Here is a 16,552-nt window from a genome sequence, read left to right on the forward strand (position 1 = left end):
CCCCGCGGGCGGCCCGGCTCCCGCACCCTGCCTGGCCGGGCCGCGGCCGCCCTCCCAGCCCGAACCCGGGCCCAGGTGCCGACTCGGGCTTTCCGCACTCCCGCAGGAAGCGCCGGCTCCCTCCGCGGCGCCGCCGCCCTTCTCCCCCCTTCCAGTCCCGCCTCTCCGGCGCCTCCCTGCCTTGTCCCACCTGCCCAGCCCGGTCCTCGTTCTCCCCGCTGCTCTCCGTCTGTCTCGCCGCCGCCCTCTCCCGCGCCCCTTCCTCCCCACCGCCCTGCGCTGCCTCTCACATTCTCCGCATTACAGCGGGTGCCGCCCGCCGCTCGCGGGGCCCAGGGTTCGAGCGCGCAGTGGGCGGCGAGGGGACCCGCCACGCCCGGCCCCGCCGCCCCCTCCGCTCTCCGCGGCTCCGCGGCTGCTAGCTCCGGCCTGGCGCTAGGGTGGCGACGTCCAGCGCTAGCCTCGGCTGCCTCTGACAGCTCTCATCTCGCCCGGGCTTAAAGGGATAGCGCACCCGGCTCGACCGGCCCCACCCGGGGGCGCCGGGGAGGGGACCTCGCTGCGCGGGAACAGTCCGGGGCGGTGGCACAGCCGGGGCCGTGCGGGCGACGCCCTCTCCGCCGCCGTGGAGCCCGGCCCTCGGGGCTGGAGGTGAGTCAAGGAGAAGGACGGTCAGACCACGCCATCCAGGGGGCGCTCAGCGGCCAAGCCTCTGGGCCGACAATGGGTGTGAGGCGGTGTAGGCTGAGCGCCCTGGACTGCGTGGCCGGGGAGGGGGGTCAGTGAAGCTGCCGTCTGAGTCTGAACTCCAGGTGAAGACACCTGTCATGCTGGGAGGACAGGGCTCACGGGCTGGCGTCCCGCTCCTGCTGTGTGACCTTGGGCAAATGCCGACCCCTCTCTGCACCTCAGTTTACCCCCTTTGGGAAGGGCATGGCTTCCATCATTTCTGAGCCCATGCCCAGCTCTGATATGGTGTTAGGTCCCCATAGAAGGGGGAGTCCCAAGGTAGTCCCTCAGCCCCCAGAGTCCCACCTCCTTGCCTGTGAGAGCTGAGGCCACCGCTGAGACTGCAATCCTTGCCACCCCGGACACTCACCAGGACTGGTCTGCCTCCTCCTTCCAACTGCCTCATCAGGGAAACCAGGGAACGAGGTAAAGTTGAGTCAGTACAGGGACCTACCGTTTGCAGAGCTCCCTCACATCCAAGATCTCCCTGGACCCTCATGACACCCCTGGGAAGTAAAGTACACCCCTACGCTCCCGGTCAGCCTGATCCTGGACAAGTCTAGCACGTGAGCATTTCGTCTTCAGGGCCCCCTCCCCACCCTTACTCCCACCCAGGCTGTCCCTTGCTCTCCAACCCTGCAGAGGGATGCATTTTGCCCATTGTTCAGGAAGTTTCTGTCATATGCCCCATCCTGTGCTAGGTCCTGGAGACACAGATGATTTAGACACATTCCTACCTTCAGAAAATAAGAATAAGGGAGGTATGATAGAGCTGTGGGGGGTGGAGGAGGTCCTGGAGGAGGTGACATTGAAGCCAGATAGTGAAGGATGAGTAAGAATTGGCCAGGCAGAAAGAACACGAAGGGTATCCCATGCCAAGAGAAGAGCATGTGCAAAGACCTGGAAGTGGGAAACGGAGTGATGGGTGTTTTGGAGGGAAGAGAAGCTATAAATCCTTGATTTGAGGAGTTTCGACTTTGTTCTGGGGCAGCAGCAGAGCTGCCACTTGGCAAATCTAGGCAGCAGCCCCCACCCCCACATTTCAGCCGTCACAGAGGTATGGATAAGGGCTTCCCAAACCCAGCAGCTTTTGCCAGAGGCCACCTCCTCTTCTGTTTCTCCCCTCTAAGCCCAGACCCACTTCTGTGTCCATATCTACAGCCAGACGCAGCACAGCCTCCCCCTGCTGTCCGGAGCTGGAAGTAGGAGAAGCCCAGGCTGCGCTGTGGCTGTGATGTGAGTCCAGGAAGGGCCAGGCTCCTGTACCCACCCATCATGAAGGTGCCCTGTGAAGACCCTAGACTTTGGTATCAGGCAGATCCAGTATCAGTTCCAGCCTCAGTGTCCTCCTTGGTACAATGGGAATAAAAATACATTGCCAGTAACATGACTGGCAAAGAATCCACGAGGGCCGATGCTCAGGAATGGCTCAGCACACAGCGGGCATGCGGCAAATGGCCTTTTCTTCCCCGTGTCTGAGCTTGGCTTTGTGGCCCATCCCAAAGTCTCCCCTCTCCCTCTTTCCCTGGCCATTTTCCTTCTACCTCCCTACCAGACTTCCTGGGGCTCTCAAGGGAGATGAGCTCATGGCTGTTGCCTGCTCTGGCTCAGCACGCCTCCTGAGGAGTCTTCCCAGGGCTTCCAGGTGAGCCCTAGGGAAGCCACACAGAGACAAACAGCCTTTCCCCAGAGTCTCTGACATCCTTGCAGAGCAGCGATTTCAGCCTGCATCCCCATCCATTTCCCACCATCCAGTTCTCCCGCTTACTTCTGCTGTCTTGGGAGCCACACAGCCTTTGTGTCCGTGCTTGGGAATTTATGCCCAGCTATGCGGTGCAAACTCAAATAGGTGGCACACTTTCTCTGAGCCTCAACTCCCTCCCTAAGTATGGGAGCAAGCTGATATGCACCACAGGGATGACGAACCTAAGTCTATGTCATTTATTTTCCCCAGCAAGTCCAAGCCTAGGCCCTCTATCCAGGAGTTCTGCACAAAGGCAGTCATGTGCAGAGGCCTCTCTGGGGTCCCCTTGTGTCCTGCCCTTGTGCTGGTGGCCAGAGGCTGTTGCCACGTCTTCATTCCAGCAGGCTTTACAGAGAGGCATGGCATGAATAATGACCAGGCCCACTCTACGGCCAGAGCAGTAGTAGCTGGGGGCCTGGGGCAGGGACCAGGAACAAGACCAGTTGGGCAGCTAGCTCCAGGAGGTAGCTCCTCTACCAGGGGCTGGTGGCTGGCTGCTTCCCACCACAGAGGCTGGGTCAGTGCCCCCACAAATGCCTGCCCAGGGCTGCTCTGCTGTTTCCAGCCATCTTCATGGGCCAGTCATGGAGAACTTTGGCAGTGTTCCAGATCGAATCATCACACCAGGTCCAGCCGAGACTGAGTGGCCCACATGGAATTCGAGGAGGCAGTGGGCATTTCCCACCCACTTCCTCTGAAACCCCTGGTTTCCTAAGCCAGGCTGAAAGGTAGGTCACCAAGTGTTCAGAGAAATGCCCCACCCAGCTGGGCTGTCTCCTTGCTGTCTCTAAACACATCCAATCCCCCCACCTCCACGTCTTTCCCCACCTGTCCCCATCACTTTTGGTTTCCACACGTCTCAAGTCCTTCCATCCCTAAGCAGCTGGCATCAACCACCCCCTCCCCACCCCGATCTCCCTCTTTACTCTTGGCAGAGTGTGGCCAGGAGATTTTCATTCATTGGCTCACCCTCACACTAATCTTGGTGTTATCATTCCCATTTCAGAGAAGAAAAAAGCAAGGCTCAGGGAGGGGTTCCAGGATTTGAACTGAGAACCAACATTCTTTATTCTTTCCATGAACATGCATTGTGGGCCTACTTCATGCCACACATTGCGCCAGGCATGGGGAATACGTGGTGGAGACCTCAGAGTCCAGATGAGACAGGGAGAAACCAAACCACCATGCAAACAAATGTAAAATGACAACTGGGACAAGTGCTGTGACAAGGTCTGTGGGGACCTGGTCTAGTCTGGACTAGGGAGTCAGGAGAGGCTTCTTGCAGGATGTGACATTCAACGTAGCACCAGAAGGTGGAGTAGACAATGACCCAGAGAAGTGGGGACTCCGGAGAGAGGGAACAACGCTTTCAAAGTCCCCATGGTGAGAGGAAAGAGAGGAAGGCCATGTGGCCAGAGCATGAGGAGAGAGGATTAGAGATGGGGGTGCAGGTGGCATAGGTCAGGACAATAGGTTCTAGTGGGACCAGCAAGGAGTTGGGGTTTTAGCCTAGAGGCTCCGGGCTGGCCCTGGAGGTTCAAAGCAGAGGACAGTGCTGCCACTGTTCCTCCAACTGTCACCTCCCAGCCCACCACTCTGCACCCAGGGACCACTTCCACCCTCTTCTCTGATGCCCAGGCCCTGGCACAAGGCGAGACATCCTGGGGAGTCAGACTGGGCAGCTGAGTGGGCAGCCTCGTGAGGGAGCAGGAGGCCTTGGCCCCACCTCTCGTCAGATGCTAGCTGGATGCCTCCAGGCAGCACTTGCCCCTCTGTGTCCCCCAGAACTATAAAGAATGGACTGATTGTCTTCTGCCGTCTCTGGTTGATCCTGTAACAAGGGAATGGAGAAGATACAGCATGACTCCAACTAGGCCAGATTCCAGGGCCTTGGCCCTGCAGTGAGCAGAGGGGCTGCCTGAGGCCTGCTGCTGGCCTATGCCTTCCCATCCCTCCTCCACCCTTGAGCCTGCCTCACCTGGCTCTTCCCAAGGAGGGCATTCCAGGAAGATTTCTTCCTCTCCCCACCCCAGACCTCACCTGCACCCTCACCCATGTCTCCACTATCAGCCTGGCAGCTGCATCAGATGACTGGGAGTCCCTGTTGGCCTGTCAGTGCTCAGCTGGACTGTTGAGCCTCTGGTTTTCCAGCTGTAGAAGGGTGTCATTCTCTACTCTTCTTGTCTCCCTGGACAGGAGAGGATGGTGTGAACTGGAATTCTTGTCATAACTATCAGCTACTCTGCCGGAGTGCTCCTTCCTGTCAAGCATCCTCCTGAGACCCTGAAGTCAGCACCACCGTGGGCCACAGACATACCAGCTGACCCCATAAAACCTTCCCTGGAAAGTTGTAGCCAGCTGCATCCCCCGAGTAGGACTATCGCCGTCGTGGGCACCAGTGAGCAGAGACAAGATTATAGTGCCCATTAACAGCTGGAAAACTGAGGCTCCAGACAGAAGGGGCTGGCCCAGGCCACCACAGCAAGCCCTCCTACCTCACCCCATCCTAGACTGCCTGGGTGGGTCCAGGGAAGCAGGACTATGTGGGGTGCCATCTCCCATCCCCCAGTGTTCCCTCGCAGGTTCAGAAAGCAGCTGCTCCCTCCCAGGTGACACTGCACCTTGCCATCTGTGTGAGGGGCCTCTTCTCTTGTGTGAGTTGCAGTTTCTGCTTGGGAGGCTGCCTTACCTTGTTAAGGGCCCTGCCTAAAGAGGCAGGGGTGGCCCTGTAGGAGCTGTCCCCAGGTCAGCACAGGGCCTTGAGCTCATGGAGCAGGGGCCAGGCCCGCTTGTTGAGAGGGCCGAGGTCAATCCACAGTCTGCCACATCAGCTTTTTCTATACTTAATCACACCTACCTGAAACGTGGGGAGTGCTTTGCTGTCCACAAGTCTAATTGTATGTGTCTTCTCAGGAAAGGCGCCCTACAGCCCAGGGAAGCAGGAACAGAGATTATCCGCATTGTACAGATAAAGAAACCAAGGTGCAGGGTTATGGCCATCTGGACACTGGATCCCTGCAGTCCAGCACAGTCACACAACCCGGCCTCAGGAAAGGGTGGTGCTGGAGGCAGCAGGGCAGCAGGAGCTGTGGGTGTCGGGGTTCTGGGCAGAGAGTGAACCTTGCCTGTTACTGAGAGATAGAGATAGGACTGAGCTTGCACTTTGGAAGGCCGAGGAGTGGGGTGGGGGTGGGTGGTGGGAATTTGGGGACCTGGGAGTATGCATAGTTTGGGGAACTGACTGGCCATGCAGTTCCCACTCACCACGGTGGGCCCTGTGCTGGGCCCATGGGGTCTATCCTTAGGGAACACACAGGCTGTGGGCAGACAGGCACATGGATAGCCATGCACACAGAGGAAGGCCAAGGTTCCAAGTTCTGGAGTGGGCACTGTGTTGGGGTGGGGGCTGGAGGCCAGCAGTGTCACAGAACTGAGAGTTAGGAGTCCATGGAGCCTGGACCTGAGGAAGGGATGGCCTGGCGACGCATCTATGCAGGCATCAGCGGAATCTGGCTCTCCCAGAGAGGCAAGAGGCGATGGTTCGCTGGGCTGGGGAAAAGGGCCTGGGGCATGGGGAGTACCCTGGGGGAGGAAGCATGACTAGGTCCATGTGCCTTCTGAGTCCTCAACTCCCACCAGCCCAGGCCTGGCCCAATGCAGGGGTTCAAGGAGTATGTGCTAGCCACATGGATGTGTTTGAATGCAAGAATGCAAGAAAGAAGAGCAGGGAGAGGGAGAGAGGGAGGGAGGAGGGACCAGCATGAGCACAGACAGAAACCTATGAAAGTACCTCTACTGTTGGGGAAGGAACAGGATGGTGAGTGGGGTGGGGCTGGAGGGGACCCCCCAGGCCTTTTCAGCAGATTGACTGTTTCCTGGGAGCTGACCCCTGCCAGGCTTCACAACCTTGTTCCAGGGAACCCTCACCCGGACACCTGCTGTGAGCAGTCGTTGGATGCAGCTGCCACTGGAGGGGCAGGAGTGCTGCAGCCTGAAGGGGCTCCTGGGCAGTGTCCTCCTCCCCTGCTGCTGGGTTGCCAGAGCTGATAGGCCCCAGGTGAGGACCCTCCCCCTGGCGAGGAGGCTGAAGAGAGAGCCTACTTGCCCAAGGCCTTACTCTTCTAGGGACAGCTGCATCCAATGACTGCTCCAAGCATGGGATAAAGGCTGCCCCTCTTGTCCCATCTCAGAACACCCCTGCAGAGACAGCTGGGATCCAGAGCTCCTCACAGAGTCTTGCTCGTGAAGGCGTCATGGCCCAGCTCCCCCGGCCCCATCCTGCCTGCCTCCACACGGATCTCCCTCACAGTCTGCTTTCTGGGGAACCAGCCTGTCCACACTGGCTTTATCATTCCCGTTTACCCATGAGGGAACTGAGGCACCGAAGTGTTAAGTGACATGCCCGTTGTGCCCAAGGTTGCCCAGCTGATAAGTGGCAGGTCAGGTCCCAGCTGGGGAAGGAGGAGACCAGGGCCCCAGGCTGGCTGGAGGTGGGTGGGAGAGGTCAGTCCCCAGGTAAGGCTGGCCCGGCCCACAGACCAGCACTGGAACCCACAGGGACCTCTTCCATCTGCCCCCTCTCCCCATTCCACAGACAGAGAAACAAGTCAGAGAGAACAAGACTTGCCCAGGCTCATGACATCAGTTAATGATGGCCCCAGGAATATTCTCTAGAATATTCTCTCTGCCTCCCAGCCCAGCATAGGTGTTACCTTTGGACAAGAGTGATGTTCACTTTCTGCCTGCCCCTTTCCAAACCCTGCACTGGGTCTCAGCGTCATGAGTCTGGCTGGATTGACCCTTACCAAATTTCCCATGGCTGGAATGAGGTGCCTGAGGTTCCCCCAAGCCCTTCACAGAGACCCCTGCAGCTGCCTGAGCTGTCCAGCTCTGGCATAAGGATGGGATGTATTGGGCTGGGTGGGCAGGCAGGCATCTGACTGGCACAGCAGAGCAAACAGACGGGAAGGAAATCAATTTGAGTGTTTGATTAATTTTAATTTTTAATTTTCAGGGAGAGTAATGCACCCCATTTGACACTGCACACTCGCTGTGAGCTGCTGGCATTCACCATTGCTGCTACCACTGCAGCCTGGTGTGCCCAGTGGCTCCCTGCCCTTCTGTCAGGCGAGCCTGTCCCCTGCATGGCAGACTGGCCTTCTGCAAAGCTGGGAGAGAGGGTCCCCTTGCAGGGTCGTCCACCCCTTCCACCTAGGAGAAAAGGGTCTACTAAGTTCCCTCTGTGTGAGATGAGTAGGGCCAAAAATGTGTTCCCTTGGGGAAGAGCCCAGTTGGACAATGTCTATTCTAAAGTCAGGGTGTGTGAATGGACTCTCAGACTTGGTGGCAGACCAGTTTAAGGGGCAAGGGAGACTCTAAGCACACCTCGTCCCGCAGGTACTGAGTAGTTGCCCAGCCTACCTACATTCATGGACGGCCCTATACTTAGAGTCAGGTCTGTCTTAAAACTGGAACAGTCCTAGCTCTGTGTCCTGCCACTTTGAGAGTCAAAGCTCTGCTGTCTCTTTGTTTATTTGGAACTTGACCATGCATGGGCTGGGGAAAGATGGCCTGACCTGGGAGAGACTAAGTCTCCGCCTCAACTCTGTGGCTTCTCTCCCACTGCCAGGGCCCAATCCCTGAGAGCAGTGTCCTATGAGGTTGACAGCAGAGGCCCTGGAATGAGGCAGGCCTGGCCGGAACTGTGGCCCTGCCACTTGTTAGCTGTGTGACCTTGGGGAAGTCACATATTCTTGTTGAGTATAGCCTTCAGGGACCCTTCCAACTCTTCTCCCTCAGGACTCACCTTCTCTTGGTATCTTCAAAACGCGAGGGTCGATGGCCTCCTCCAGGAAGCCCTCCATGATGAAGCCTTCTTTTTTCTCCACCTCTACTATTCCCAGCTCTGAACATGAACTCTCTCTGGCCCCTCCTTGGCCCTCAGTAGTTTGACTTTGCACACCTCACCCTCTGCATAGGGTGTGTGCCAGAGACAGCATGGCCTTTAAAGCAGACATCCCTGGTTCAAATCCCAGCTCCGCTCTATGCTGGCTGCCTAGGCCCATCCCTTGAGCACCTCAAATGCAATGGATTCAAAACTGAACTTATCACCCCTCCCCAAGTCTACCCTTGCCCCTTTTTCATCTCAGTAAACGGCACCTGAGTTTACCAGTTTCTCAAGCCAGAGAGTTAGGAGCCATCTGAGACTCTCCCTCTCTCCTGCCTCATTCCCTGCATCCTATTCTGTCCCTGTCCTTGGCTACATACCCCGTGATGGGGCAGGCAGAGGGGAGGATGGGGATTCCCTACTGCCTTGCATGGCAGGGCTGGGAGAACACTCAGAGAACACCCAGTTCTCCCTTCCCATTTTATAGATGAGGACACTGAGGCTCAAAGAGGGTCAATACCTGCCCTGGGTCTGATGGTGAATTGTTCATAGCAGAGCTGGACTGAGAAGCCAGGTCTACTGTGCAACCTAGGTGGGCATCTTGGTCAAGGCCAGGCCCTGTGACAGTGGCAGAAAGAGACCAGATTTCCTGAAGCCCTGGCCTACTTCCCCCTACACCCCAGGCCCAGAGAGTTTGCAGGGGAGGAGCGAGGGAGTGGGGTTGTGCTCAAGTTCCTGGGCAGAATGAATGATCTACCAGTGAGAGTTCATGAAACCAGACATCACAGTATCCAGAACCACATCATCATGGGTGATTCTGCAGCCCGGCTCCTGGGAGTCCTGCTTGAATCTGGCCGCAGGAGCAAGCGAGGAGAAGCCTCAGTCGTGGAGCCAGTGGCCATCCTCTGTGTGCCCCCACCCAACTCTCACAGTACCTGAAATTCCACTGCTGCGTCTGGCCCAAGTGCAAATTAATACATTCTCTGACCAATGGAAGAGCTGGTACAAGGGTGGGAGAGAGGGCACGAAGAGGTGTCAGCCAGGCTGAGGGTCCCATCGGGCATCCAGGATGACAGGGCTTAGTCCCCTTTATTTTTTTATTTTTATTTTTATTTTTTTTTGAGACAGAGTCTCACTTTGTTGCTCAGGGTGGAGTGCAGTGGCACAATCTCAGCTCACTGCAACCTCCACCTCCCGGGTTCAAGCAATTCTCCTGCCTCAGCCTCCCAAGTAGCTGGGATTACAGGCGCCCACCACCATGCCCAGCTATTTTTTTGTATTTTTAGTAGAGACAGTTTTCACCATGTTGGCCAGTCTGGTTTCGAACTCCTGACCTCAAGTGATCCACCCACCTCGGCCTCCCAAAGTGCTAGGATTACAGGCATGAGCCACCACACCCGGCCTAGTCCCCTTTATTGAGCACCTTCTGTATGCTGGGCACGATGCCAAGTGCTTTGTAAGCTTTAGCTCAATTCTTCTTCCCTGTAGCTCCAAGGTTTCCCACCATGAGGCCCAAGCATCACCCAAACTTTCTGGGTCTCACTGTCCGCCCCTGTAAGATAAAAGTATAATCATATGTGACTGACTCACCTGGTATCCACAAAATTTTTTTAAGAAAATTTAAGAAATGAAATTAATAATAATAACCACTTCTAGAGGCTGCTGGATGATTAAACAAGAACGTGTGTAAAGTGCTTCCTACAATGCTGGACACAAAGTAGATGCTAATTAAATGCTGATTATAAATGAACTAGCTCATGTGGTAAGGCCCACAACTTGCTCAGTTCATGCTTGTCAAATCTGAGCTGTTAGTAAGGTAAATGCTTTGCCACTTTCTCCTGGAATGGGGCAGAGCTGGGGGTAAAGAGGGGTGTCTGGCCAGGGCTAGGGCACAAAGGAGTTGTCCAGAAATCCAGAGCACTGACACTAAGACAAGGCAGAGAGAAGGAGTGAGGTCACAGGAAATGAGCCACAATAGACCAGCCCCCGATCTTGTCTTCTAAAAGCCTCTCTCCCTGAGGTTTGAGTCTGGGCGGGCCAGATCCAAAGTCTCCAAGTTCTCTGGTGCTTCCAAGCCTGGAAGTCAAGAAGAAGGAAGGAGAGCCTCACCCACTGGGAGGGAGAGGGGAGTGGCAGAGACCCAAAGTGAGACAGAAACGTCAGGATAACAACCACGTGACAGCCACCACTACGAAGCACTTACAGCATGCACATGTGCTCAGCCTGCACGACGTCTTCTCATTGTAATCCTCTAGACAACCACATCAAGGATACTGTTAGACTCATACACAGATGAGACTCCAGGAGGCTAATTATGACTCGCCAAGGTCATGGCCTGTAAACCTCAGAGCCAAGATTTAAGCCTGGATCTTTCTGGCTCTAAAGACCATTCTTGGAACCACTATGAAAAAGAAGAAAGAACGGGGAAGTTGGTGCCAAGGTCCAGCATCTCAAGGTCCCAGACTCCCCGGCCCAGGGCAGTGGGGCCTCCAATCTCCCAAACTAATACTTCCTTAGACGGCCTTGCAGACACTCCAGTGGCTTACGAGCCCAAGGAATATCTGCCTATTCCCAGCCTTTGACCCTGGAGGTAAGACCAGGGGTACCATGGGAAAAACCTGGCCATGCATCAGAGCTGGGGCAGAATGCTTGGGGTTAAAAATAACATTTTTACAGCAATAAGTCCATGCCAACCACTGCTCTAAGTTATATATATACATACATATATATATATGTATATATATATGTTTAATTCTCACAATAACATGTAGAAGTGAGTATCATCCCCATTTTATAAATGAGGAAACTGAGGCATACAGTGCTTAATGCACCCAAAGTCTCACAGCCTGAGTGGCAGAGTCCAGGTTTAATTTCAGGCAGTGAGGTTGCAGAGGCTGTGACTATAATCATTCAACATCCTGCCTATAAAAACAACCAAGGGCTGCTCTCAAGCCCAGAGCCATGCAGGATGGTGTTGGGGATAAGATTTGACTTACAGCTACTACTTGCTCACAATTTTTAGAATGCAGAAAATAAGACACCTGTGTCTTTGCAGACTTGGCACAGAGCAGCAAGCTGGGCTGCTCCTGCTCTTGCCTTTGCTTAGGGAGATATAGCCCCAGGCAGCGAGGCTGACCCACTGAATGACTTGGGCAAGTCATGTTCCTTCAGGGCCCAGCACCCCCTCCCTTTTTTTTGATACAGAGTTTCGTTCTTGTTGCCCCGGCTGGAGTGCAATGGCTCAATCTCAGCTTATGGCAACTTCTGCCTCCCAGGTTCAAGTGATTCTCCTGCCTCAGCCTCCCAAGTAGCTGGGATTACAGGTATGTGCCACCATGCCCAGCTAGTTTTGTATTTTTAGCAGAGATGGGGTTTCTCCATGTTGGCCAGGCTGGTCTCAAACTCCTGACCTCAGGTGATCCACCTGCCTCCATCTCCCAAAGTGCTGGGATTACAGGTGTGAGCCACCTTGCCCGGCAGCACCAGCCAGTTCTAAAAAACCAGCCTCCTCATTCCACCCACTCCTGGAGTCTGAGGCACTCTTCAGGGTTCTGAAATACCTCTCCTGGCTGTAGGCCAGTGGTCTGGAGACCCTAAAGCTGACCTGGTTCTCTAAACACGTTCTTTAAATCCAGGCAGGAAAATCGACATTTTGGACATGGACTGTTACTCTAAACACACAGGGGGAGCTGTTTCTTAGATCCCCCCACCCCGGCAAGAAGGGTCCCTTTGTGAAGTTCATAAATCAGTGCACCTCTCTCTCCTCCCTGTGGATGGCTCCATTCGCACCTGAATTTCCATGTGATGGAGGTGCCTTAATGAGATGGGCTGTTCTGTAACCCCAGAATTGGGGTGAGTGCAGCAGGAGGTGTTTAGCACGGGGCTGAGTAAATGTCATCAGCTATTGTCGTCACTACCACTATTGTCATCTGCCCTGGGCAGCCCCCTCTTCTGGGACAGCAACCACACCCTGTTGTGCACCCCCAACTTGCAGCTCCAGAAAGCACACCCAGGAAGAAGGCAGTGGTCTTCATCGCTATCTTAGAAAGGCGGCCAGATGGCAGTGTTCCGGGAAAAGGGGAGGAAGCTCTCCCTTTAGAGGCTGCCAGCTGGGACACAGGACCTCATTAATCAGTCTCCATTGCAGAGTAACCATGCTGGCTCCACCACTGGATTCAAGGGCCTTCAACTCCTTTCGGAGATCCCGTTTGTGCTAAAGCCCCCTGCCTTGGGGGACCTGGAATATCCGTGTCCCTTTTGTGCTTTCAAACTAAAACTAGGTAAAGGTCTAGAGAGGCTGTACTGTGAGGTCCTGGAGGGGCAGCCCCATGAGGTAGCTCCATGACAAACTGACTATGAGGCCAGCTGTTTCCTCCACACTCCACTTCTCTGGGCCCCCAGGCTCCCCATCCCAGTTGGAAACCAGGCAGCCACATTCTAGCTGTTGAAAAAGGCAGGGGCCCTCCCCATTTAAGAAAGGGGCCCAGCTCATGGGGAAAGGGCTATGCACCCACAACAAAGGTGGGGGGTAGGGAGAGAGGAGAAACTATGCCTCTTCTCTTTGCTTCCTCACCCCTACATTCTCCCAGCTACCCCAGCTCAGAAGGGGCAAGGCCCAGGGAAAATGCCCCTCACTCTTGTCATCATATCTATCCCCAGCCAGCTGGGACACAGGACCTCGTTAATCAGTCTCCATTGCACAGTAACTATGCTGGCTCCACCACTGGATCTGGGGACCTTCAACTCCTCCTTTCAGAAACAGAGTACCAACTGTGTTCCTTACCTGTACCAGGCCATTCTCTTACACACTTCTGATCCCATTTGATCTTTATGATAGCATGTGGAAGTAGAGATTTTACAAATGAGGAAACAGGCTCAGAGATGTCAAGGCATTTTCCCAAGGTCACACAGCTGAGAAGGGGTGAATCTGGAAACTCCAGTCTGCCCTTTTGTAGCCTGATGAGAGCAGCTGTGCCAGCCCTGCCCCAAATGGTTGACCCCACAAGGTGGCCACAGCACCTCTGCCTGAAACCTACATTGAGGGGTCAAGGGGAAAAGGAATGCCTGGCCTGGCACTGCTTACACCTGCTCTGGGAGAACCTGTCCGTCTGGCTCCCTGGGCCTTCAGAGAAAATGCCGTGTGGGTAATGGTCAAGGTGTTAGATTTTCCTGGAGAGGAAAAGCAGTCACCCCCCAAGGCACAACTTCTTCCTTGCTCCCTGCTTGGCAGGGAGTCGGGCACCCAGCACACTGCCAGGGCTGAGAGTGGGAAACAGGGAGGGAGTGTGCATTGAGGGGTCCAGGAGGCAGCTGTGCCCTCCTTCCCACCCACTTGACCATGGGCCACTCACTTGACTGGGCTACTGAGAAAGATTCATCAGAAAATGTTAATATGTTCTAAAAGGATCAGGGGTCACAAGTGTCACCCATCCCCCAGGAGTTAGGCAGTTAAGAGGAAGTGGGCCCACTGAGGGGGTTAGGGAAGTGCCACCCCACATGGGCACACAGTCTCAGGACTGCCAGGCCTCCCGATTTTTCAAGAGAAGCCAAAATTCAGACTTTGTGCAGAAAATGCCCATTTTTTAAAGGTTGGCCACTAATTCGATTTTTTTAAAGTACCATGTGGGCCAAACATCCTGCTTCTGCCCTTAGATGTTCCCATTGACCCAGGCTCAGTGGATATCAGCACAGTGTAAGCCCTTTGCTCACACAGGGCTCCCCACCTTGGACACCCTCCCCTTCTTTCTGAATCTTCCCATGTCACTTCTTGGGTCCTCTCCATCCCCAACCTCCGGAGCCATAGAGGGGTGCCTGGACCCAGGCCCAGCACTTCCCAGTTCCCAGAGCCCCTTTGCTGTGGTTTGAGTATTTCTGTCAACTCCAAAATTTATGCTGAAACTTAATTCCCAGTGCTACAATATTGAAAGGTGGAACCTTTAGGGAGGTGGTTAAGTCATGAGTGCTCTGCCCTCATGAATGGATTAGGGCCTTTAAAAAGGACTTGTGGCTGTCTGGGCCCAGTGGCTCATGCCTGTAATCCCAGCACTTTGGGAGGCCAAGGCAGGTGGATCACCTGAGGTCAGGAGTTCGAGACCAGCCTGGTCAACATAGTTAAACCCTGTCTCTACTAAAAATACAAAAAATTAGCTGGACATGGTGGCACACACCTGTAATTCCAGCTACTTGGGAGGCTGAGGCAGGAGAATCACCTGAACCTGGAAGGCAGAGGTTGCAGTGAGCCCACATGGCACCACTACACTCCAGCTGAGGCAACAGAGCGAGATTCAGTCTCAAAAGAACAAAAAAAGTGGGGGCTTGTGGTATTTGTGGGCGTGGGATCACCCTCTTTTACTCCTCTACCATGAAAAGAAATCACATTCCTCCCATCAGAGGATGCAGCCTTCAAGGCGCCACCTTGGAAGCACAGAGCAGCCCTCACCAGACAGCAAAACTGCCAGCACCTTGATCTTGGACTTCCCAGCCTCCAGAGTTCTAAGAAATGAGTTTCTGTTCTTTATAAATCACCCAGTCTCAGGCATTTGGTTAGTGTGGCACAAACGGAATAAGACATCCTTTCCATACACTCGCATCTGAGCCTCAGGCATCATGGTCCCTTTCTAAAGATGTAGAAACTGAGGCTCAGAAGGGACAGAGTCTTAAGTGGGTGGGCCCTGACCTCAGCCCAGGCCTCCTTCTGCTGCCCCAAGTCAGTGAGCTGATCCCTCCTACAGCCCAGGGAACACAGGCAAGCCCTTTCCTCCTGCGCTCCACCAGACTGAATTGGCCTGAGCACAGATGAGGACACCAGGCTGTTGTGAAGAGCAAGACACCAGGATTCTGGGGGCAGAGGAGGCACTGATTTTACTCAACTCTCCATCCTCAGCAGGCCTTTAAAATTTTTTTTTTTTTTTTGCAACAGGGTCTCATTCTCTTACCCAGGCTGGAGTGTAGTGGTGTGACCATGGCTCACTACAGCTTCCACGTCACAGACCCAAGCGATCCTCCCACCTCAGCCTCCTGAGTAGCTGGGACTACAGGGGTGTGCCATCACTCCCAGATAATTCATTTATTTCTTTTTTGAGACAGCGTCTCGCTCTGTTATCCAGGCTGGAGTACAGTGGTGCAATCTTGGCTCACTGCAACCTCTGCCTCCCACGTTCAAGCAATTCTCCTGCCTCAGCCTCCTGAGTGGCTGGGACTACAGCTGCGTGCCACCATGCCCAGCTTTTATACTTTTAGTAGAGATGGGGTTTCACCATGTTGGCCAGGCTGGTCTCAAACTCCTGACCTGAAGTGGTTTGCCCACCTCAGCCTCCCAAAGTGCTGGAATTACAGGCGTGAGTCACTGCACCCAGCCTTAATTCATTTGTTTTTTATAGAGACAGGGTCACTATGTTGCCAGGGCTGGAAGTGAACACTTTTGATTGACATTCTGTGGTGGAGCAGGGCCCCAGTCCCCAGAAAGGGCCAAACTAGGCTGTAGGTAGGCTGCTAGTGGCTTTGGTAGTGGGAATGGATGATGGACTAGTTGGATTTTTCTCCATTTGGAGGTGATGCTGGCTCTGTTATGTGCAGTCTCATTGATTTTTTAATCAAGAAATTGCTCCATTGGTGGGGTAGGCAGGGATGGGAACTAGGCTCAGGGGCCTAGGCTCACAGAGAGCTGGGGCTCAGGACCCAAAACACGGCTCGTCATGGGAGACTGGAGAGGTGAGGAAATCCACAAGCCTAAGACATGAAAGAACCGATGTCCTTTCTCTGTGTTTTACACATATGCACACACGTGCCCAAGGCATGTATGGAAACACCAGCACATGCACACACATGCGTAAACAGGCAGATATACACACATACACACTCATAAGCCTCCAAGCCTTTGCTCACACAGGGCTCCCCACCTGGGACGCCCTCCCCTTCTTTCTGAATCTTCCCATGTCACTTCTTGGGTCCTCTCCATCCCCAACCTCTGGAGCCATAGAAGTGTGCCTAGACCCAGGCTCACACTTGGGGTAATACCCATACCCAACCCTCTACAGGAGTTCTGGGTGTCAGTGGGGTGAGGGCTGGGGGAAAGGGTCCTGAAGCAGGTTCAAGCCCAGGGCCCAGGACAGTCCCAGGACTGACAGCGGGGCAGGGAGGCATCCTGAAGCTGCCAGGATGGAAGTGCTGAGCCTGCTGGCAGGGGTCTGATG

The 16,552-nt window shown here is 54.6% G+C and overlaps 2 protein-coding genes across 2 annotated transcripts in view; one reads left to right on the forward strand and one right to left on the reverse strand.

Annotated features, from left to right (window-relative positions):
- LINGO1 (leucine rich repeat and Ig domain containing 1) overlaps nucleotides 1-268 on the reverse strand; it is a 208,335-nt gene extending 208,067 nt beyond the window's left edge. Inside the window, exon 1 of the mRNA XM_055363906.2 lies at nucleotides 191-268. The gene's annotated coding sequence lies outside the window, so the exon portion shown is untranslated. The remainder of the gene's footprint in view (nucleotides 1-190) is intronic.
- A 455-nt stretch (nucleotides 269-723) lies between these two features.
- Nucleotides 724-16,552, forward strand: part of LOC101141731 (chondroitin sulfate proteoglycan 4-like) — an 81,391-nt gene continuing 65,562 nt past the window's right edge. Inside the window, 2 exon segments of the mRNA XM_063698738.1 lie at nucleotides 724-778; nucleotides 1,860-1,931. Of these exon segments, the coding sequence (XP_063554808.1) occupies nucleotides 724-778; nucleotides 1,860-1,931 (127 nt within the window).

This window comes from Gorilla gorilla, chromosome 16 (assembly GCF_029281585.2).
Source record: "Gorilla gorilla gorilla isolate KB3781 chromosome 16, NHGRI_mGorGor1-v2.1_pri, whole genome shotgun sequence".
Taxonomy (NCBI): Eukaryota; Metazoa; Chordata; class Mammalia; order Primates; family Hominidae; genus Gorilla; species Gorilla gorilla.